At 44.1% G+C, this 23,132-nt stretch overlaps 3 protein-coding genes across 3 annotated transcripts; 1 reads left to right on the top strand and 2 right to left on the bottom strand.

Annotated features, from left to right (window-relative positions):
- Positions 1–37: 37 nt before the first annotated feature.
- On the bottom strand, positions 38–1,713 carry LOC6727796 (neuropeptide F). Its single transcript, XM_016175448.3, has 3 exons — positions 1,565–1,713; positions 349–628; positions 38–295 (listed from the first exon to the last, which is right to left on the bottom strand). The coding sequence occupies exons 2-3, from the start codon at positions 622–624 to the stop codon at positions 263–265; spliced, it is 309 nt and encodes a 102-aa protein (XP_016034386.1). The 5' UTR covers positions 625–628; positions 1,565–1,713; the 3' UTR covers positions 38–262.
- Positions 1,714–6,502: 4,789 nt separating this feature from the next.
- On the top strand, positions 6,503–14,333 carry LOC6727797 (lysosome membrane protein 2). The gene is made up of 7 exons (XM_002103122.4): positions 6,503–7,106; positions 11,658–11,749; positions 12,331–12,843; positions 12,901–13,061; positions 13,122–13,402; positions 13,467–13,585; positions 13,645–14,333. Exons 1-7 carry the CDS (start codon positions 7,070–7,072, stop codon positions 14,098–14,100), a joined length of 1,659 nt encoding a protein of 552 aa, XP_002103158.1. The 5' UTR covers positions 6,503–7,069; the 3' UTR covers positions 14,101–14,333.
- Positions 14,156–16,981, bottom strand: LOC6727798 (transmembrane protease serine 9). The gene is made up of 4 exons (XM_002103123.4): positions 16,089–16,981; positions 15,410–15,596; positions 14,668–15,348; positions 14,156–14,601 (listed from the first exon to the last, which is right to left on the bottom strand). Exons 1-4 carry the CDS (start codon positions 16,267–16,269, stop codon positions 14,346–14,348), a joined length of 1,305 nt encoding a protein of 434 aa, XP_002103159.1. The 5' UTR covers positions 16,270–16,981; the 3' UTR covers positions 14,156–14,345.
- Positions 16,982–23,132: the final 6,151 nt, after the last annotated feature.

Raw genomic sequence — 23,132 nt, forward strand, 5'->3', positions numbered from 1 at the left:
GCCACCTATTTTTATGTTGCTGAAGTGAAAACCACCATTTGATCTTTGCACTCTTTATTTAAGTATTAACATCGATTATTGGGGTAATTCATTTATTTAACCGACATCAAGACTAGAGTAAATACTTAATTCTGTAGCTGCAACTACTTCTTCTTTACCAGCACGTTAAACTATTGCCCCGAAAAACAATTGAAATTAAAATGCGTATGCTAATAACTATAATCATGAGTTAGTGACGTTGCCATGGTCGCCTAGAGTGGATTTAGAATATCTCCTCCTCATTAAAGCCGCGCACCTGTAACATAAATCTATAATTTTGCGCCCAAAAGTCAGTTATTTCTCGCTTACCAATTCTCCTCCGTTGTTAACATTTTTTCCCAGATTTATGTTGTCCATCTCGTGATTCCTCAGGATTTCCATTAGCGATCCGCGCTTTCCGAACCGAACGCGGGCTCTGTCCCCGTAGTAGGTGTCCAGATCCTGCAGGAACTTATAGGCATCAGCCATGGTGTTGACATCGTTCTTCCGTGGGGGTCTGGAGTTGGACGCCTCCACTCGGCAGCCGGCGGCGAGGAGAGCGAGGGCCACACAGGCAACCAGGATGCAACGCATTGTTTGGCACATAGTTCTAAAAATGGTCAATTTAGGTTTATGTAGGATACTTTGTGAATAATTTTAGAGCTATAAATTATCTTAACTCAGTTAAGCTTAATTTAATTATCACTGTTTTTTTTTTAGTAATTTGTCATGAGAAACCAAAAGGCAAGCTAACATTTCGATACTTCGCAAAGTTAGGGAAGGTCGCAAAAAATTAGCAATAGCTTATAAAAGCGAATGTTTTGCTTGTTCACTAAATTTCGGTTATTTTCTGAGTCTTTTTGATATATAATTTTATATGCACACATATTACCGATGGTAATTTATAATAGTTTTTTTACAGAATCGATAAAAATGAATAGTTTAGTAAAACACGTGAGCGTAACAATGTTTGTTTATAATTAGATGGTGTTTTTCCATTTACAATAATCGATGACAGGGTAGAAAAACCTTAGAATTAACTACCAATATTAAGTAATTTAGATCTCGTATCGCTCGGGGACCTATTTAGGGGTCTGGATCTTTGGAGGGCCTCACTTAATAGCGGGCAATCTAGTATGCTAATTGACTAAAACTCGGCTATAACTCGGTTAAGTGATCGTACAAGCTTACTGCCGTCACTTATGGTCCCTCAATGATTTTTGGGCGGGACTGACGCAAGCTGCTCATACTTCGGCCCGGAAAAAAGCAAATAAAGCCGATAATTACGAGAATTATAAGGCACTTAGCCTTTAGTTAGGGCCAACTTGCGCCCACCGAAAGGATGTGGCTATGAATCACAGTTTTACGGCCTATTCGTACTAAAGAGCACATAAAATAGTTCTAAGAAAGCGCTTTTACTTGTCATACCTGCTCTAAATGACAGCTCATTGTTTGACTATATTATTTGATATATCTATCTACCATAAGTGTCTAAGTGATTTACGGGGCAGCGGGCCTGGGTGTTGTTCCGTTTGAAAACCCTTACCTGGTTCAACTGGGAGTTTGAGTATTGGAAAGCGCAGCGGTGTCACAATGCAATTGTTCGTCGGACTGTGTGACTGTGTAATCAGCGGACGCGACCGTGAATAAATGTTGGCCGAAAGCCATTGGCAACAGGTATTTATAGGAGTCCCCGGCTGGAGGATGTGCCCGGCTTATCATCGCCGACCAGCCCACTCTCCAACCTCCAATCCAGATCCCGAGCAGAAGCGAACGGAAGTTGGCCAAACGATTCGAAACGAAACGAACACCGGGCGAAACCTCTAAAATGTTTTCATATGCAGGCTAATTATGTGGCTGCTGTCGCGTTCAAACTTTCGCAGCAGCTGGAACGGAAGAGCCACCGGGAGTGGGAGTGGCAAGCGAGGTGGGTGGGCGGTATGGAAATGGGAGCGTTGAATGGAGAATGGAAAATGGAGAACGGAGAACAGAGAACGGAGATTGGCGGGCGCTAACAAATAGTGACAGTTGGCTAACGAGATATCTGGAAACGGGGCTATCAGGAGCAGAATTACGCATAACTGAATAAATGACAAATTTTGGATAAGCAGGATTATAGTGCCTGCCACTACCCCACCTGAATTCGTTCTCGTTTGGGTTCTCTGATTTATGTGCTCACAGCCTGGCTGACTAGCTGCCTAGCTGACTGGGTGCCTAGCTGCAATCCTCCTTCCGCCTTCGCTGGCGTCAGCGAGCTGCGGCTCTGTATCATTAATTATAGTATTTTGATTATTGTTTAATAACTGTTGGCTTAGACGGCGACGCTGATTGCGATACGATACGATACGCAACCCACCCGTCCCGATGAGGTATTAAGTGCGCTGCTCGACTTCCCATTGCTATTTAATTTGGGGTCAGGCGGTTAAGTCATTTCAATAGCGATTCAATCGGACAATCAGTGCTGTAATCTGCTTGCCAGTGGCTACGGTGCGTATACGTAATATGCTTTCGCTTGTGGTATCACAACAACGTGACATCATGAAGCGGGTTCTCTGGCTCTTCTGGATGGTTATTAACTTAATATTTGTTATAAGCGTTCTGACTAATTAACGCTCTAGCCATTACTTACTTACCTGCGTTTTTCTTTTTCATTTTTGTCTCCGTTCTCTTACCCTGCTACTGTCGATGTGATTACCGCTCCAATTAAACTCGTTAGATATTCATTTGCGACGGGCGGCAGCGTTTTATATTTAAATCTAATTGGCATCCAACATTGTTGGTTCCTCATTGTTCGTCTGAGAGTTTAGCTCCAGTTCCAGTTCCATTACCCACCGGCAATATAGAGCACTAGCCTTTTGCTAATAATCGGAGCCAAGATAGGCGGTTACATACGGTAGCGGTGGCTACTGGAAAATCTCTGCCGTATGCTTACCTTGCGATCGACATTCATTACAGCATCCGCGATGCGGACAATGTCTGGCCGAAGTCCCCTGAACCTTCCTGCACTTTTTATTATATTACTATTATCATTACTCCACGTGGAGAAAAGTGCAATAAATTATCAATATTAATATATATATATAATAATGTGTCTGTCCTTTGTGGGTATAAATAATTTATTAGAATGTTTTTCGTAACACGGCCTGTACAGTAGTAGTTCGATTTAAGGCATATTTCTTAATAAACGCTTAAAAAGTATCGTCCTTTCAAGAACACCTGTTTTGTGAAATACATTTTCGAACAATTATCTGAGATTTACACTTTCTTAAAACATTTTGTTTCCAAAATAATGCTTAGATAACACCTCACTTATAGTTTATTCTCGCTTTCTGGCCTCGCGACGGCAATAAACATCTTATTTGATCAAAATCTAAAAGGTCGACATTTACACAACCACTAATTAGTTTTATAACGTTCTGAAAATGCAATTTTGGGTATAATTATATTTGTTTTGTGACTCAGCTTAGTATTGAGATATATTTTCTGAGTGCTGACCGATTGTCAAATGATTTATATATAAATTCTAAGGCCTTAAGGAAATGCATGTTAAGCATGTTATTCAAAGGATCAAAACCATTATCGTTATTAACACTACAACATCGTAGCATCTGTTCCTTTGGGATACTTTCAGATACAGCTTAGTCATCAAGCAGTATTTACTTAGGTATTAATATTTACATACACTTAGCAAGAGCTGGTATAGGTTAACCTATTCGCAGTAAGTAGCTGCAACAGTTTCCTGCTGTGCAAGTTAGTAGTTAGCCGGGGAACCCCTGCACTGGTTCAAGGACATCTGCAGTCGAATGTTCCGCATCGGAACATGTTCCAGTCGAGTCTGGCTGTCTTTCGGGTTTTCCCAGCACCGCCTATATGCACTTCATTGTTCTGCTGGCTGCGACTTCGCAGGGCTTTTGTCACCTTCCATGTGCTAAATCGCCAGCGTCACTGTGCCAGTAAGTGGCTCAGACAAAACTTGTGGCTGATGCGGCGCAGCAATTACGACAAAGTGCCTTGTTTCATACAGTTATAATCTTTAAGTTGTGGCCTGCGTTTTTCGCATCTCAGACGGAGGAGCTACCCACTTTCCGACTTTCCCAGGCCCATTTCGTGTCAGTTTTGTAGTGGGCACAGTGCACATATTATATGGCACGCCAGCCCCCAATTTTGGAGGAACAGTTCCGAGATGTCAGTTCCCTGACGTAGATGCTAATAATTCCGTTCCGATGATCCGACCCGCCCCTTCCAGCTCGTTGGAAACTACTGGGGGTAATTGAGCGCCTAATGTATGCGAGACAGTGTTTTAGTGGGGAGTATGGGCAAATAAATCGCCTGCTCAGCGATCACATCTGATGGGGCTCGGGATTTTTGGGGTTTTCCTCGCCTTGAGGATGGTTGCCGAATGGGGAGATTGGCATTTAGACGGTCGCCAAACAATAGTCTCATTGGCAGCCAAATGATAATTGTAGCTAAAATTTCGCAGCTTAATAACAAAGTTTGCATCTATTTGTGTGTGTGTGTGTGTTTCTGTTTGGTTTTCTAATCTGGCAAATATTGATCTACATCCAAAGGGTTAGTCAGATCCGTGGTATCCCACGTGAATTTTCCATTGGGACAGAGGAGTGTTAGGGGTCAGTTGTCGAGCGTCACAGGGAGTTCTAAGAAATTAAAATAGAAACGGTTTTCACCGTTTTTAATTTGCTTTCATCAGGCATGGGAATTTATTATTAAGACATTACATATAATTGGTTCGCTTACATTAAAAGATATTTTCTTCATTCATTTATTGGTGCATTTTAGTTTGTTCAGCAAGTTTGTGTATTTAAGAGTTTATAAGCATGACAGTCATAAAAGTCTATGTTTAGGTCAGCGAACTGGTGTTTTTTATAAATTGTAAATAAAATTAGCTTCAAATTTTCAATAAAATTAATTAATTCCAGAAAACGCGTGCGCGATAAAATCTTTATAGCTCTTAGTGAGTTCTTACAAACATTGCTGGCTGAAAAAAGGTTTCTTCACACCTATTTTGTGGGGTAAATGAATTTATGAGGTTGAATAAGAAACTTGTTTTCTTTAATTATATATTTATGAGATAGTCCATTTTAGATTTATGACAGGTAGGTGCTTAGGGGGCGAAACTTAAAATAGGTTACAGGCCAATAGAATTATTAAATAAAGCGTTTATGCAATTCTTTTGAGGAGTATTGGTATTATCTATTTGCAGTTTGCGGGCCAACAGGTTTATAAAATAACTAATTATGCAATCCTGCGGAAAAGGACCGGGTTTCTCTAGCCAGGACTCGAAAGTTTTCCACGATGAGCTTTTATTGCGAACACAACCAAGAACTCGTGGAACTTTTTTGAGGAAAGCATAAAAGCGCCCATTGGAAAATGGGACTTTGGGATGCCCCCAATGCCATAATTGTGCCCCGCGATGCCATAAGCACAAACAACAATTAGCCGGGTAACAACAGCCGTCCGGCAAATCGGTGGCAAATTGCGACACACATGCCATATGGTAGTTAGGAGGGAGCTCATTGTCTATTATTCGGGATCAGATCACCTAAGCGGTCGGCGCGGTGCCAATAGTCCGAAGAACCCCAAACACAATGGCGGGCAATAAAGCTAACAAAATGGCAATTCTCAGACAAATGTCTGGCGGGCTGAGCACGTGAAAAGGCTATTTTTCAAGAGGGTCAGAGAGAATACTGTGAAGCGAAATAGGTCACGTTATAATATGGAAATCGGAAAACTCGATTGTCCGGCTAACTGTTCTTAGTCAGCGCGATCGGATCAATCGCATGGGCATGCCACCGATCTGTCATAAATATCGAACTAAATAGCGAGCGGACGGACAATTATCAGAACAGCCAGTTAATAGCTAATCGTTATTGGCTGCTAAGAATCAGAACTGGATGTAATTGCGTCAAGAAATGGCTTTTAATTGCGGCTAAACTTCATGCATATTTATGGCCGGCAGCGAAAAGGGCACGAGCACGTGTGCGTGTCTGGTGTGCCCAAGATAGAGACCACACCGCCGGATTAAATAGAGTCATTTGAGCCATTAAATTTATGAGAAGGCAATTGCGGCTAAGCGTTCCCCGTAGACAATGGCTAACCCATCTCAACCTGCGCCGATCCCCCGATGATCGTTCTAACCCCAGGGGGGTTTTTCGAGGGTTGGGTGCTGGGCGTTGGATGTTGGATCTTCGCATTCGCCCAGGGGGTTCATAGCCCCGAACCAAAAAACAGTGACTTAATGCTGCTCGGGCTTTTCGTTTTGGCCAACGAGCGTGTGCGAATGTGCGGCGCTTTAGCCGAGCGCGAAGCCCGAGCAGAGGCTTGAATATGGACCGGTTGTAGAAAGGTTGAGATGCTAGTGCTAGCCAACTGCTAGCTGCTAGCTGCTAACTGCTAACTGCTAGCCGATCCGATCTCCGGCAGACACTCGGAACTCGATCGGTCGAGAGATCGGGGAACGGCCCAAGAGTCCATATAAAGGTCCCCGCTGCAGTCGAGATCGCCGCATTAAGTTGTCAAAATTTGTGAGAATAGGAAGTGCGTGACAGTTCAGTACGATTCGAGACAAAGCAGCGAGACTCCAGCCCAGCCCAGCCATCAGATCCAGCTCAGAGATATAGCCACAATCAGCAGCAGAATCAGAATCAGGCCATAGTATCATCTAACGCCCAGATCGGATCACGTCGGAGCGGGACTCTCGGGTGGACAATCGACAGGAATCAAGCACTCGACCTATTCATTTATATGGAAGCCCATATCAAAACAAATTAAACTACTGCGGTTACCATGCAAATTTATCCGATCGTAATCGGAATTTCAATCACTATCACAATCCGTAACGCGACCGACCTGTTAATAGTTTAATTTGCTGTCATAAATAACAACACAAGAATTAATTGATTTTCGTCATAAATCAATAAATAACTAACCAACCAACTAGCCAGCCGTTCAATCAAGTGCAACCCGTCGAAAGGAGGGGGATACAAAATCCAAATCAGATCGCGCCGGAGCTAAAATTTTTTAGGTGCTGAAAATGAAACTGTTTACCAACAAAAACCAGCGCAATGCAAGTGAGTATGAAGTATGCCCAGTCTGGAAATGGCCAAAAGCGAGCAGTGCGCTTAATTAAGCCATGTGGAGACCATTGTCCGCATTGGTCAAAGCCAAAGGCCCATAAAAGTTAATTCGAACCGCCGTTTTGCCGCCAAGGGAGCTGCTGCCCTCCCCACGCGATCGTAAAAACGTCAACAAAGATCTCTTGCACAAAACTGAGCCGCCGAAGTCGACCAAAAAGTCGGCTAAAATCGCTGAAATGTAGTAGGGGAATGGTGCAATGGATTTTAAAACGCTCGTGCATGCTAATCAAAGCAATATAAAATGGTGTCGAAACTTCCCATTCGCGTTCCTGGCGAAAATTAGAATGCTAATTACCGAATTACTGACAGCTGGCGGCACGCGTAAATATATCGTTTTAATTTATTGCAAATATCTGGATAGGATACCAGTTCTAAAGTCCGTAGATATTTGGCGGCACGGCCGCTGTGAGCTAAAATTAGCAGCGAATTAAAAACGATACGGGCTGGGAAGAGAGATTAACTTAAAAATGTATTAATTAATGCTTTCTAGGGTTATCCGCTTTATTTGTTTGTTTTTTTTTTGGTTTTTTCTCAGCACATCTGGGCTCTCGGCCAAAGCAGTTAACATATATTCAAAGACGAATTAAAAGGGGCAAGACATCGGATCGGCCGATTTGCATAACGACAAATGAGAAACCAAGGGCGTAGGGTTCTATACATTGTAGGTCAGTTGTGTGTAGGGTCACTCGAGATTAATTGTAAGCAGCTGGTAGCTTGTATGTGTACACAGTACAATGTGGAGCTCCACATATCCAGTAACGCCGTATCTCCAGTTTTGGCAAAGTCATCCGCTAGCTAAATCTTCGGAAGCGTACATACGTATGTGTGTATTAACGGATCTGAGCGGTAGTGCAATTAAGTTTGCATAAATTAAGATTTGAAATGAAATCGGTTGTGACTGAAAATGTCACGTATTACCTTACCATGAAGTTCGATGATTTCAATCAGCATATACATATGCGCTGGGAAAACTGAAGGTGAACGCGATGATTGCCCAGCCCGGGTCAGATTGGCCCCACGATAAATGTAGGCAATATTGCTCGACAAGATGCTGACAGATTCACCTGGCTCCGAATCTCAAGCCGAATCGGAGTCGCTGCCATGACTTGCAGAGATCGCCGAGAACACTTCGATCCAAGCCAACTAATTTGACGCAGTGCGCCATAAATCAATACGATATACAGCTCAATGCCCGCTAAACAATGCAAATAGCAGCCATTGTCCGGGCATTAGCAATAACAATATCATCGCCCGTGTAAAGTATCCGTTCGCAGGCCAATACAAATCGGATCAGCATCGTTATGAGCATGAGCATGAGAATAGGAATGGGAATGGGAATGAGAATGAGCATCAGCATCACATAGGCGTCATATGAGCATCACCTGCGAATCGGGGAAGTTGTAAACCTGGCGAGCTACATATTTACTTTTCCTTATTGGCGGGCATCTAATTGCCGCGAGACTTTGACTGCGACTATTTAAGGGTTTTGGGTTTTTTGGTTTTGGCGATGATTAAAAGCAAATAGCGACAGATCTGGGATTAATCACTAGCCAAACACAGGCAAACACAAACATCGTCATAACAGCTATTCGACTATTAGTCGATCGCCACATGCTGCTAAGCAGAAAAATCACGGCGCGGCTGGAGAGTATCTGTATCTCTATTTGTATCTTGTGGATACCCGAGTGCGAATCTCGGCGTCGAGCTACAGAGCTATAGCTATAGTTTACGGCATACGGCTATTTGCCTAATTTATTGTCGTTTGACGGAAGTCGCACACACACAGATCCACACCAACACACCTGTCAACCGGCGAAGGTGTTCCGTCAGAAACAAAACAAATTCATTCTTGACTTCAGTGGGTCAGCACTGCTGCTCCGATGTGACGCTTTTACTGGTCAAAAAAATTATATATATACATGTACATATATGTGTGTGTGTATTTTTTATTTAATTTTTTCCAGCACCGCAGCGTGCACTTGGGTTTATTTTCAGGTTTTTAATGCTGGCCGGCGAATTGCACCGAACTTGAACTTCAGACCGCTGCAGAGGCAGTAGAGGTGGCAGTCGCCAGCCGTCAAGCGCATACTTACTAACTGATATATCCGATCGCGTCTGATACTGATATTGAGCCGATTGCTGCTGCTGTTTGGCTGTTTTGCTGTTTTTCTGTCGCAAACAAGTTCACAGCTCACTGAATCAGCTGCTGCGATCGAGACAAGCGCACAAGCGTCTTTCATTCATGCTTGTGTGTTTTGGCCCGCCAATCTTTCTATCGTCATCGACGATTTGGCAGCGGACTTTGGCTTTTGCCTCGCCGGTGCAATTGTTGCGCAATGCAAGCTCCACTTTATTTTAATCATTTCTTTTTTTTTTTGCTAGCCAGCAAGCCAGTTAGCTTGTGGAGATTTTCGTGTCGTTTGGCCACTTTGCGTGTCCATTTTGGCATTGGTCATTCCATTGCAGCAGAATAATTTTGGAGCGCTTTGTGTGCGGCCTAATTTATGGGTGGGCCCTAAGTTCGGGAATTTCGGCTGTCACATTCAAGGCAAGGATATGCATGAGTATCTAAGCGCACACTGCGAGAAAATATAGGTCATTTAATAGATATATTTACTTAGTTTATATGTCAAAAGCCATATATACCTAACAACCTGAATTTTAAGAGAATTCTATACTATTGAATCGTTACATTTAACAACACAAAACCTCCTCACTTTTAAAGAACATATTCTGTCAATATTTGTACACACAATATTCAAAACGAGTTCTAGGAATTAACACGACAAAAGGAGTGGAGAAAAAGTACATAATTTGAGATAGAGATACATTATTCTTACTGTCACATAAACACAAGATATAAAAACTTGATGTATTTATGAACCTTTTCCATGAAGAACACGTCATTGTGTTTGCACCAAAAATAATATTTTGTATTATATTCATTTAAATGTAATTTTTTCCTGTGCACATGCGTATTTCCTATGAATGAGAAATATGTTTGGATTTCTGGTTTCATCGGAGCCATGCATAATTTGTCATGTATCATTGCGGTTTGTTTTGATTGTGAAGTCTTGAACCTATTTATGACACCAAAGTTGACACCAAAGCGAAATTGTTAATGAGTTTATGCTGTTTGCTTTTCGATCTCAGCCGCGGATCGCAGACGCTGTGGGATCGTGCCATTTTGGAGCGAGTTAGGGGCGTGCTAGCCAGTTCATTGATCTTGGCAGGTGCGCCTATCTATCTATCTATCTATGTATCTATCGGTCGCCGCTTTCGGTTTCTACTACTTCTACTTCCATAGAAACAGTTGGGGACTTTTCTGTTTTTGTTTTTTTTTTTTTTGTGAGAACTCGCTAAACGATTTGTACCAATAAATGGAGCTGCGATAGTCCGTTTGATTTATGACCGCCTACAATACCCAATGTGATTCTTCATGGAGCGGCCATGATCGCTGGAAATCGGTCACAGGAGAATTGGGTGCGGCTACGCGCACTGGGTTAGCTGACTTCCTTTCAATTTCCGGCCATTTTTTCGAGTGCGGAAGTGAATTTCACCGGGGCAAAGACAATAATCTTAGCGCAAGGTGAGAACAAACGTGTTTCGGTCGTAAAATGAGTGATTTCACTTGAAGTGAATATGAGGAGAATTGCAGCCTAGATTGATATGCTTCGATTGCCTTGCCCATCTTCCGTACTTTTAATCAATATTCCAAACAAGGTCAGTGGAACTGGATTTCATCGACTTTTCTAGGAGCGGCCTTCTTATCCAATTGGTGTAAACAAAACACAAAATCAGTCGCAATTCACTTCTCGGACTAGTAAATTCCATTGCCTTAAAAAAGATTAAAGCAAGCCAGTGACAGTGGGAAATAAACTATTCCTATATTTAAGGTGTAACCATAAATTAAACAAATATTTTTTGTTTACCCTTATGCCAAAAAGTCGGCGACTTTGCAAAAAAAAACCTGTTGGTAGCTGTAGGTGTTTGCTAATGCCGTCTATAAACGAATAATATGACCATTAAATTTAGACAATATATTTAAATTGCCGGAAAAAATGTCCCAGAGCAAGGGCACTTAACTAGAATTATGGGCATTTTTGGTGTGTTATATTTTGTTTTCTTTTTTTGAGTGCACGTATCACCTTCCGCCGCATCTGTGATTATAAAATCGAAGAACGTTCATTGAACCGCCAAATCGCCGAATTCGGGCATCGTCATCGTCTGCCGGCTGTCGTCTGCCGGTTGTCATCGTTTTGTTTATTAATTTTTTTGGCCTGGAGCCGCTGTTCCTGCTCCTGCCATTGAGGCAGGTCGCGGATCTCGGCCGACCCTATCCGTTTCGATCCGCCGCCAAGGTCAATGGCACGATGGACACGATGATGGGGGGCGCACGCTATCGACAAACTGGAACCGCTCCAAAAACCAGTTCAACTTCAGCTGACATGACCATAACTCACCCGCTGATCTATTTTATTGCAGAGCTGTTGCGCAGCGCCGCCCTCGGGATGACCCTGTTGTTCTTCGGTTCCCTGGTGATAATCTCGGATCCTCTTCAGAGCATCCTGGACACGGTAAGAACAATGCCTTTTGGAGCTGTTTTAAATAGTAAAGTGCTGCTGGGCTATATGAGTAAAATCGGTTTGTTATTGTCGTGTCAATTAGTGACTTTAATCACTTAATTGTAAGCGTTGTGCCAATAAAATGGAACTTGTATTCTGACTACCGATATGAATACTAGTAGATGTCATTTAAATAAAACTACGATCTACAAGCGTCTATAAATACATTCAAGATATCCGGTATAATCGTTGATCTTTTGATTCATAAGGAAAATATGATTTTATTTGGATTTCTTTATTGTAGTATTTTTTCCGAAATAGAATTTTTTACTCTTTTAAATTTTCCATTACAAACTGCTTAAAAATGCAAAAGTAACATATGGCTTTGTATCTTATGAATAGAAAATGGTGTTCATTGACGAATCCAATTTATTGTCCAAATTCAAGTTCGAAAACTAAACAATAGGTCTTTCTGTAGGCCAAACATTGGCATTCAATGGAAATTCAATGCTGCCACGGTTCTTTAGAAGAAGTAATATTAAACAACATTTTAAAGTATCTAGAATAAATATTTGTTATCTTTTATCTTGCAGCAATTGAGCTTGAAGCCCGGCGCCCTGCTCCATCGACTTTGGCTTCTGCCACCGTTGGACGTGTACATCAATGTATACATGTTCAACTACACCAATGTGGATGAGTTCACGTCGGGCAGAGCATCCAAGTTGCAGGTCCAAGAGGTGGGTCCTTATGTCTACAAGGAGGTCTTGAGCAATCACAATGTCACCTACAATGAGTCCAACAATACCATCACGTATTCGCCGAAACGCGAGTATGTCTTTGCACCGGAAAGATCTGTGGGTGATCCCAAGATCGATCGCATCCGTGCGCCAAACATCCCACTGATGGGAGTGACCACTCTGGCCTCCAGTCTATCGATGTTTGCCGCCCTGGGTCTGAGTGCCATTACCAGGCAGCTGAACTCGCAGCCCATGCTAGAGATGAGTGTCCACGACTACATGTGGGGCTATGAGGATCACCTGGTGGAGCTGGCCTCTCGGTTCGTGCCCAATTGGATTGACTTCTCCAGCTTTGGCATTATGGAGAAGGTGAGGTCTTATAATAAATGTCTTAAAAACATTTTTAACTACTATCTATGTATTCAGCTCTTCCGAGAGGGAAATGAGAGCAATGTGTTCAACATGAACTTGCCGGAACCCAAGGACAAGTATGGAATGAGGATGACCGATGCTCCGCGCGGTTATACCGTGGATAGCATCAATGGCGAACGTGGTTTCAAGGGTTGGCAGTACAATGAGGAGACCAAGTAATTACTTCACATCTATCCCTTTTGAGTAAATTGTCTATAGCTCTACCTATCCCTTAGCGGAACCATGTGCAATCGCATCTGGGGCAGTCATGATGCCACGCTCTTTCCGCTGGACATGGATGAGAACGACGAGTTCTTTCTGTACAGGCGAACCTTCTGCCGCAGGTTGCCAGTGAAATTCAATCGCACCACCACCTATAATGGCCTCGATGCTTTTGAGTTCGTAATGGAGCCGGACTCCTTCGACAGCGAGGTGGACAATGCCAACTCCTCGTGCTACTGCAAAAACAATCGCTGCCTCAAGAAGGGTGTTGGCAACGTGTCACCATGTTACTACAGTGAGTACCGGTGACCTTTATCAACATTAGACTGTGTATTTATTAGACCCTCTCTCAATTCCAGACATTCCTTTAGCCATTACGTATCCGCATTTCATGCATGCCGATCCCAGTCTGCTGGAGCCATTCGACGGACTGCAGCCGAATGAGTCGCGCTTCACCTCCACCTTTGTGGTACAACCGGTAAGTTGAATCGAAAGTGGTCCCAGTTGGTCAATTCAATAATACTTTATGGATTTCAGCAACTGGGAGCTCCGATGCAGGGCACCCACCTGCGATTGCAGGCCAACCAGGTGGTGGGGAAGGTGAACTTCAACCGGATGATGACGCCCTTCGAGAACATGATCCTGCCGCTGCTGTGGGTGGACCTGAACATCGATGTCCTGTGCCTGAGCCTGCGTCTGCTCATCCATGGCATCAAGTGGGGTTTCCCGCTGCTGCAGTGGAGCGCTGCCTTGGGAATGCTGCTGGCCGGCGTTTACCAGCTGTGCAGCGCCCTGTTGCTTTGCTTTTGGCCAACAGCCAAGCAGTTCCAGAAGGTGGATCAAGTGGAACGCGGCACGGCGGTTCAGGTGATTGGAGTTGGACTCGGTTTGGCCACCGGACTGCGAAAACCCTCGGTTCATTTGGACCCTGAGGAGCAGCACCATCTGCTCCTCGGCGGCGGCAGCTTCATTCCCAAGATGGCCAAGACGTAACCCAGCGGAGGATCGGAATGCATACCTCAACTTAAGATGGGGCAACACTGTGATATTTAGGCTTAAGATTCGGTGTAAATTATTGTGCTCATCGGAAACAACTTAGGGAACGTCCTTGCCTACAAACTAGTTAACGATAACTATAAGCTAGGGCTACAGTTAGAGTGGTAACAGTAGGCAATATACAGCTGAGCTTGCACTCGATAAATACAGGTCGATAGCTATGTAAACAACGTATCCTTGATTCAGTGGGTGGCGATCGTGTCCTCGATCCACTTCATGTAGAACGAGGTGCGGGTGTAGACGTCCGGAAAGCCCTCCAGGGCACAGCCCGATCCGAAGGAGGTGACTCCCACCAGTATCCAGGGTCCGTCGCGGCTCAAGCGGCACTGCAGCGGTCCGCCGGAGTCGCCCACGCAGGTGCCGCCCTCCCCGTTCAGCTTGCCGGCGCACAGGTGACCACCGTGGATGTTGACGAAGCTGCCGTAGGCATCCCTGCATCTGCAAAAAGGTAATAGTAAACTATTATCCAATTTAAGGGGTACACAGGCTTATGACGTCACTCACCTGCCATTCTGGTGCAGTGGCACCTGTGTTTTCAGCAGCTGATTGGAGAGATCACCACTGATGTTGGCCTTGCCCCATCCCGTGGCCACGCAGTCCACAAAGGCCATCTCCTTTGGCTCATCACTGACTTTTGGGTGCTTCTGCTCAGCAGAATCATCCGAATCCCGGCGAGGACCCAGCTTCATTAGCTTATCGTTGCGTCTTCGCGAACGCTTGTGGCTGCGCGGGGAGCGTTGCGCCAGCGCTTGACGCATCCTGCTGAGGATCTTCATGTTCATCAGCTCCTTCATGCTGGGGGCCGTGACATTTCGATAGCGCCGACGGCTCTGGACGCTGCGCAGAAAGTTGTCGATCTTTTCGGGCACATCCTCTAGCTCCAGCTGTTGAATTAGCACATCCTCATCGGCTGATGAAGCTGGCGGCACTGCCTCTGATTGGGCCTGATCCGGCGATTCAGCTAGGAGAAAGGGCAGACAGATCCGCCGGATATTGGAGGCCCTGGTGAGATCCGCTGGCTTTGAAAGCTTCATCAGCACCACGTCGTGCTTGAAGTTGTGGTAGCGGTGGTGCATCACGATCTTCTCGACGGGAATCCGCTGCTCATTGCCCGACTCCACATCGCGATCGTGCTCGCCTAAAACCACCGTCCACAGCGGTGGAATGGGCAGGTTAAAGAGATCGCTGGGTAAGGTATTGCACATATTAAAATCCAGTTTATGGGGTTTCTGTTGATCCGACTTACTTGTGAACACAGTGGGCGGCGGAGAGGATCCAGTACTGGTGGATCAGCACCGCCCCGCACCAGTGGCCCAGGAATCCGAGCGAGGGGTGCAGCAGCTCCAGGGAGGCCTGCCAGGGGAACTGGCCCTCATTCGTGGCTGCTCCAGCAATGATCCTCGGGCCCCTACGCGCCGGACGACATCCACAGTCTGCGATAAAATGGGAATCACCATGATCGTTTAAACATATTGTCGGTAAGCTTTAAACAAATTATTCAGAATTTTATACCATTTGGTCTCGTTAAAATTAATTTACAGGTTTATTTGGCTCGTACGAGTAGACTACTAAAAAGGTGATTAATAGTTTCATCACCTTTCAAAGTAATAACTTAGTTACGGGGTGTTGAAATACGAATGGAGATCGATCAATCTAGTTTACGATTTTTTTTATGAGCTTCTTCCGATATAAAACTCATTGGTATAAAATACCCTCAAAAGTTATAGACATTAGTTATGGAACTAAATTAATTTATTAAACTTCGTGTTCTAACATGCTGATCAGCAAATATGCAATTTGATTATAGATGGTATTTTGCAGAATGAAAAGTTAGTCTAAATAACGCAATCCACTTGCAAAAACCGTTTGTTGTAATCCAGTGAAATTATTCCATTTTCGTTATGGTTCTATAGTTTTTTACCTACCCGTTTCGAACTGCCTGGAAGAGGGCAGAAGCAGGAGAAGACACAGCCAGCTCAAGGTCGTGGTGCTTGTCGCCGGGATCTGCCAGTGGCATTGCGAGTGTGACCGCGATTGTGACCGCGACTGTGGCCGCGACTGTGATTGCGACTGCGAATGCAATTGCGATTGTGATGGCTTCATCATCTTGGTGGCCGCTCCTCGGGCAGCTGGCGCAGCTCAGCTGCTCATCGCGCGCATGACTGACCCACAGTGGCCGTTTACGGACCGTATCTCTATATAGTATCTGTAAATCTATCTGTATCTGCAGCTTTGTCCTGCTGCTGATGACCAGATGCTTTTCACTTTCACGCTGCCATTCAAATGGGCGGTCGAGGGTTTTTCTTTTTCCGGGGAGACTGGCTCGGGGATCGGGAACTGGGATCGGAGGCGGATCGCGTCTCGCGTCTCGCGGCCCAAGCGCTTTTTTTCGGCCTTAAGTATTATAATTTACGAGATCTCCCAACTTCGCTTTACTTTACTTTTCTTTCCACGAACGCGCATTAATTAGTCCGCTGACTGGGCGGCGACGACTTGGCGAATTGTGTGCAGAAGCTGGGCTTTCGGTTTTTCTTCTTCTTTTTTTGCCAGAAACTCTGGCTCTACAGTTTCCACTCTCGATTATATAACGACTTTAGATGCTGACTACGCCTGCGGCTCGACGATAATAACGGTCACTTCGACTGCTTTTCGTTTTCGATTTCGTTTAGCGCGCGGCGCATGCGCGACAACCAGCAAGGTTCGGTGTTTTGACGGCTTTTGATTTGGCTTTTTGTGCTTTGGCGCCAGATGTGCGAGAGTGCGAATCGCTGGGGACGAGCGCCAAAATGCAACTGTGCTATGCTCGGGTTTGCCAGCAAACATTTACCGTTTCGACGGCAGAGCGGCGCAGACGTCGCCGTCGACTGCGATGTGGCATGCCCCCGCTCCACCACCAACAACAACAACAACAACAACACCTATACCAACACCAACAGAAGCGCAGCCAACGAAAGTGAAAAGACAGCGGGACGCTGGGGGGCAATCAAAAGCCACACAGATGATGATGGCCAGCTGAGATGGCGTTGGGAGAAAAAAGGGTAAGTTGGGCCTGCTCAACCCACGGAAATCATTTACCGTGGAAAGCGGCTATACAAGGGAATAAATTAGGCAGCAAATAGTGATTATTTCGCTTTATTTGGGCAATGAATGCAGCACATAATGAATACCCCTGAAGATTTCATAACTTCAAGTTTATTTCCATATTCATCCATGGTTTTGTATAATAACGAAGAACGGCGATGAACTACGTAGTTTTGATATTTATTTCCTGATTAAGCTCTAACTTTTTACTTATTCAATGGTTTAACATTGGTTTTATATTTAAAATGTTCTACTTTTATATTTGATTAATGTTTTTGTATCTTTGCTCGTTGAGGAAATTCTTATTAGCATTAAATAAAAACGTTGAACGAACACGATAGGTGATTAATATAAATAGACGATTAATTGGAAGTTATGCTAATTAATTGTTATTCAGCGTCTGAAGTGGCTAAACTATCACTTTAGACAAACAACTCGGTCAATATCATAATTTATTTATTCGATAATTGTATAGAACACAAGATGCGGGACCAAAAACATGCGAAGAATAGTTAAAAACTAAATGAATAATTGCTAGTGTGATTTCGACTATGTCTACGCTAAAGTCGTCATTTAGCATATTGTGAAGCTGGTAAAATTCCGATTAGTTGTTTTTGCAGTTCTCTTGATCACAATCCCTTGAACGGATAACAAATTAACCCAGTATCAAAAACAAGTCGCGAGTTTGAAGTGCTGATTGCATGCGAGCAGGGCATTGTATCTGCCAAGTAAATGTAAAACTGTAGTAATTGCTAAATTAAGTCATACAAGTGGGTCATTACCATAATTATTTATTTATTTCTATTTTCGTTTTAGCATGCTTATAAGCCGATTCTGCTGTGAGGGAAATATTGATGACTATGAATTCGTTTTCGACATCAGAATAAGCTGCATACGAGTAATAAGTATGTTAGATAAGAGAGCGCAACCATTTGATCTCACATTCGTGACGCTGCCCGAACGATTCCACCAATTATCTAATCTATTTTAAATGCGAACTACGGCACACATAGGTCGTGCAACATTGGATTGTCTCCGATATATACATAGGTTACATATAGGGACCCGCCCGGTCTGATCGATCTGTTTTGCTACCCATTAATTGCCGTCCGAATGCCATTTTGTGTCATTGCGGCATTCGGAGTGCATTTTTTCCCTACTCCCGGCTGGTTATGTGTGCCATTTAAGTGAGTAATTAGCGGTCAGCTATTCAACGCCTGTTTCAATGTAAGATGTCAAGTGATTAGTTTAATTGCGATTAGTATAAAATATGCGCATAATTCCGGTCTGCCCCCAACCGGCCAGAGAGTGAATGATGTGGCGTGTGGCTGCCCGATCCGGTGGGCAAGTGAGTGTCTCTATGTGAGTGAGATTTACTTTCGTTTTCATTACGCGACGAAGGCAGCAACTGCAGCAACAGCAGCAGCAGCATCAGCAGCACCAACAGCAACAGCAGCAACATCAGCAGCAACAGCAGCAGCAGCAGCACCAACTACTACGACTCGAATTCCGTGTTGATGCACAAACTCATAAGTCATGTTGCTTGTTGCTGCACCACGGCAACATACACAAAGCCAATGGGGAAGTTGTTAATGCAACACTGACAGCAGCAGCAACAGCAACAACCAAGTGCAACAACAACACCCAAGTGCAACAGCAACTGCAGCGGCTGGGGAAGTTTTGTTTGTGCAGCCGATTGATCATTTAAGCCAAGGCGCTGCCTGTCAATTTGTTGTGGTGGGCGTTGGCATTTGTTCGGCATTTTCGGTTGTTGTTCAATTAAGAGGCGCCTTTTGACGGCGCTGACTTGTCTTGCGAAGCGGCAGCAGCAGCAGCAGCAGTACCCGCCGGATAATCAAAATCAGAAACTTGAAATCCCAAAATCGCTTGCCCAATCGAAGACAATTTGAAGAAAAGTTCCCTACCGCTCGGCGACTGTCTGGTGGGAACTTTCCCGCCGTATTGCGAAAATAATAACAATAATGGCTGTGTGCTTTGGCATTTAATTGAAATCGTAAAGCAGTCGGTCGGCAGAAAAAATAAGTTTTTACGCATGCCTCTGAACCCCGCGATGCGATGACAATCGGCGGAAGCCTTGCGGGTCAAGACGGCAACGCTCGGTACCAATTGGTCAGGCCAGACAAACTGGGCACGTAGATCAGCTGGAAACCAAGTTGGATTCGCAGTCGTCGTCGGAGTCGGGAGAAATCGCGGTTCGGGACCTTGAATGTGGCTGATGCAGAGGACGCAATTTCTCTCTCTGCTGCATTTGCCGCTTGTTATTCAATTGGCCGTTGCATCATCACTGTGGCAACACACACACACACACATCCGTGTGTGCCCCTCGAACGGCGGATGCTCTGCAAGAGTTCGAGAAACTCGACAATTAGACAAATGGTAGGCCGGACAACTCAACTGATCAATATCGGGCAGCATTTGCATGCCAGCAGCAACAGCAGCAGCAACTACAATTTCTTAAAGATGCGCGCATCACATTACCAACAACCAACGGGCGCTTTCCACCCGACCGGCGATCAGATGAAAACGAAAGTGCTTCAAGTGGTTGGCCAGCTGTTGCTGCTGCTGCTGATGTTGCTCCTACCAATGTTGCTGCTGCTGAAATTTATCTACTGCCTTGGCTTGGTTGCTGTGTGTTTCCTGTATCTCCAAGTTTATGTATGCTGCTCTCATGTAGCTGCTGCTGCTGCTGCTGTTGCTGTGTTGCATTGGGTTTTATGCCGCTGTTGCCACTGAAATTGCAGCTTCAATGGCAATGGCATGCCACACGCTTGCCGCATGCATTTGCAAACTGTTTTGCATGGCTTTTGTCAAACAAAGAGACTCTGCAGACAGGCAATTTGACTTTGTCGATGCCCATATAATTAATTGTTTTATTGTTATTTCATCTCGAGTTGAGTAACTGCCAGGGGTTACAGCTATCGACGTCTATATCAGCCATTTTCGCCTACGTTTGCGTAACAAACTGGCGACAGCAGAAGCAAAAGCAAAAGCAGTAGCAGAAGCTCAAGGGTAATTAGTTTGACAAACTTTGAAAGCAAATGTTGCTGTTTCGGAGTCTGTCTAGGGTTAATGTACTTGTCATGCGGGTCTCACTTTGGCCACCCATCTGGAACCGAAAGTTCTCTCAACTGATTTTTGCCGAATTCCGAGCCAAGCTAGTTGAGTTTTTACTTAAATAGTACATGTTGGCTGTAGGTGCTGTAATGTTTGTTTTTACTTTTCAAATATACACTTATACTTTTTGGCTAATTACCACGTTTATGGGGTTATTACTCGTTTTCAGGTATAGTATACTGTGTGATTTTAAATACAGCTTCAACAAAATTTAGCACAATACGTCATCATTGATTTTAAAACTATAATTTAACTAAAAGCTAATAAGCTGTAAACAATTTATAAGTGGAAATACAAAAATTTAAGTCTTTGAGCAAAACTCTTCAATGGCAAACTTAAAGTATTATTAAGCGCAAGTAGTAAACTAATAAAAGTAAATTGAAAAAAATTTAAAATTTAATGTAGGCATTGTGTAGGCCCACTTTGGTTTCAACAACATGTAAGGTAATTTTGGCTGCTCCATTTAAAAAATGAACATTTATGCTTTATGCCAGGGTATTTGTCTTTCGTCAAACATAATTGTTGTTTTATGAGCTTGTGCTGGCCGTGTTTGCGCGTGTTTGTTAGATTGCCGGCTACTTAAACAATTAGTGGGCTGTTAATGCAATAAATTTGAATTAACGTGCATCTGTATATATGGCTTGGAATCGAGGCAAATCGTGCGGAGCTTGCCCCGCGAAATTCCGAATTCCGAATACCGAACACCGAATGCCGTCCGATCAACAGGTGTGGGAAGCCCCATAAAAACATAATCACAGATGAGCTCCCATTTGGCTAACCAGCTTTCCTCTCTTTTCGCCCAGACAATGGGACTGCGACTGGATCGGACTGCGCTGACTTTCCACATCTGGGCTAACAAGATTGCAGCAGTGGCTAAGGGCCCATTGTGTACGGGCCTTGGTGCGGGTTTTTGGCCATTCCGATCGGCCGGAGTGCTTTCCATCCAACAGGCCACACAAGATGCCAAGATGTGGAGATGCCGCCTAATAGCGTCTCACCTGCAGAGGCAGTGGCAGTGTTAGTCGCACTGGAAGCTGTTTCTTTTTATTAATAGCAATTAGTTGGATGGCGAAAAAAGGCAACAAATGTATGTATGTGTATCCAAGCTGCCTGGAAGTTGCGGCCTCTTGTTTGTTTTCGGTTTTCTTGCTGGATTTTTGTTGTATTTTTTGATTTGGTTTATCCGCGTTTTTCCTCGCTTTTCTTCTAGCGGTTGTTTTATGTGGCGCAAAATTTGCGGTTTCCATGTGGCGCTGATGCGAAATCGCTGTAAATGAACCACCACTCGACTCGACTGTGTGAGCGGAGATATATGCTTGTCAAGTCGAAAATTATTCGTACCGGCATTCGGACGGCTTGAACTCGATTGAACCCAAAGCGAATTGCGAGTACGTATCAGCAGCGACTCCCCCGGGAGATTGTCAAATATCAAGGTGAGTTGATATAAAATACGAAAATTATGTCATGCTGGTCCGAGATTATGGCGCACTGCAGATGGCACAGTCAGATAAAGCCAATTATCCAGCACACAAACAAGTAAAACGGGCAAAGAAAAGCAATAACAGTGAGGCTGCACAATTACTAATTGCATTTTAGATTGAGGCCTGTCAAAAGCCAAGGCAATTGCAGCAAATTTGATTTTCAAATGAGCCTGCAATCAGTGGATCAGCAGCCGCTCGATGACGTCCACTTACGCGGGGGTCTGATAAGAGAGAAGCCCCTTTTACTTATCACTCCAGTCAGCGAAGAATCCCCCATGGCCAACCATTGCTCTTATCTGGCAAACATTTCGTTGTGAAAGTGACGCAGTCTCAGATACAAATGCGGCAATTGCCCTGCTTTACAAAAAAAAAAACACAAACAGAGCAAGACAACCGCAGTTTTTGTTTACCCAAAATTCTTTGGCAATGCTTGGCCAGGCCATGTCATAACCTTAGCCTAGACCTCACACATCACCCAGTCACCCAGTCATCCAGCTACCCAATCCCCTAATCACCCACTCATCCACATATCCCTGCCCTCCGAAAAGGGACACCCACTCAGTGGCAGGCGAGGTCGTCGGAGATATAAATTACCATAGTCAAGTGGAACGGTCTGGTTTGGCCTGCCGCTTGCAACATTTTTGGCCCAGAAGTCGAGACCCACTGCTGACTGCTGACTGCTGGCTTTTTCATGGCTTCCGTCGCCACAGTCGTTGCCAAAATCAATGAAATTTTCAGCTTCCGCTGTCATTGCGCCCGTCCCGCCCGACATTCGAGCCAAGTGGGGATTGTAAAATTGGGCCGGCGAGGCAATAATTGTTATTATACCATCCGTTTGTCTGGTATTTATTTTGCATATGTGCTTGCATACGGGTATTGGCCAAATTTTAAGGCAAAATCGTTAGGCAGACGGGCTTGTCATTACTCTGAACTGTTTGCTGCACTGTTTACATATTGCAAATAATGCTCCGAATTCCTTTTGGTAACAATATTTTGTTTAGCCTTAGAGAGAGCCTCTCAATTTCACAGAAAGTATGCAAATGCTCGCATGATGAGAGAAATGCCTTAATTTCATACTTTATATTCATGTTTTTCAAAAACGTACGAACATGACAATAAAATATCCAGTTTGTTTTAATTTTGATTTTAATTGCTACAAGTTGGAAAAGCTTTACTTCCTTCAAATACGCGATTTGTTAAAGAAATAAAGTTTATGCAGTCAATTTGTTATAAGAAATTCCATTTGAAAATGTTTGAACTCTACACGTATTT

The sequence above is a fragment of the Drosophila simulans genome, chromosome 3R, assembly GCF_016746395.2.
Source record: "Drosophila simulans strain w501 chromosome 3R, Prin_Dsim_3.1, whole genome shotgun sequence".
Taxonomy (NCBI): Eukaryota; Metazoa; Arthropoda; class Insecta; order Diptera; family Drosophilidae; genus Drosophila; species Drosophila simulans.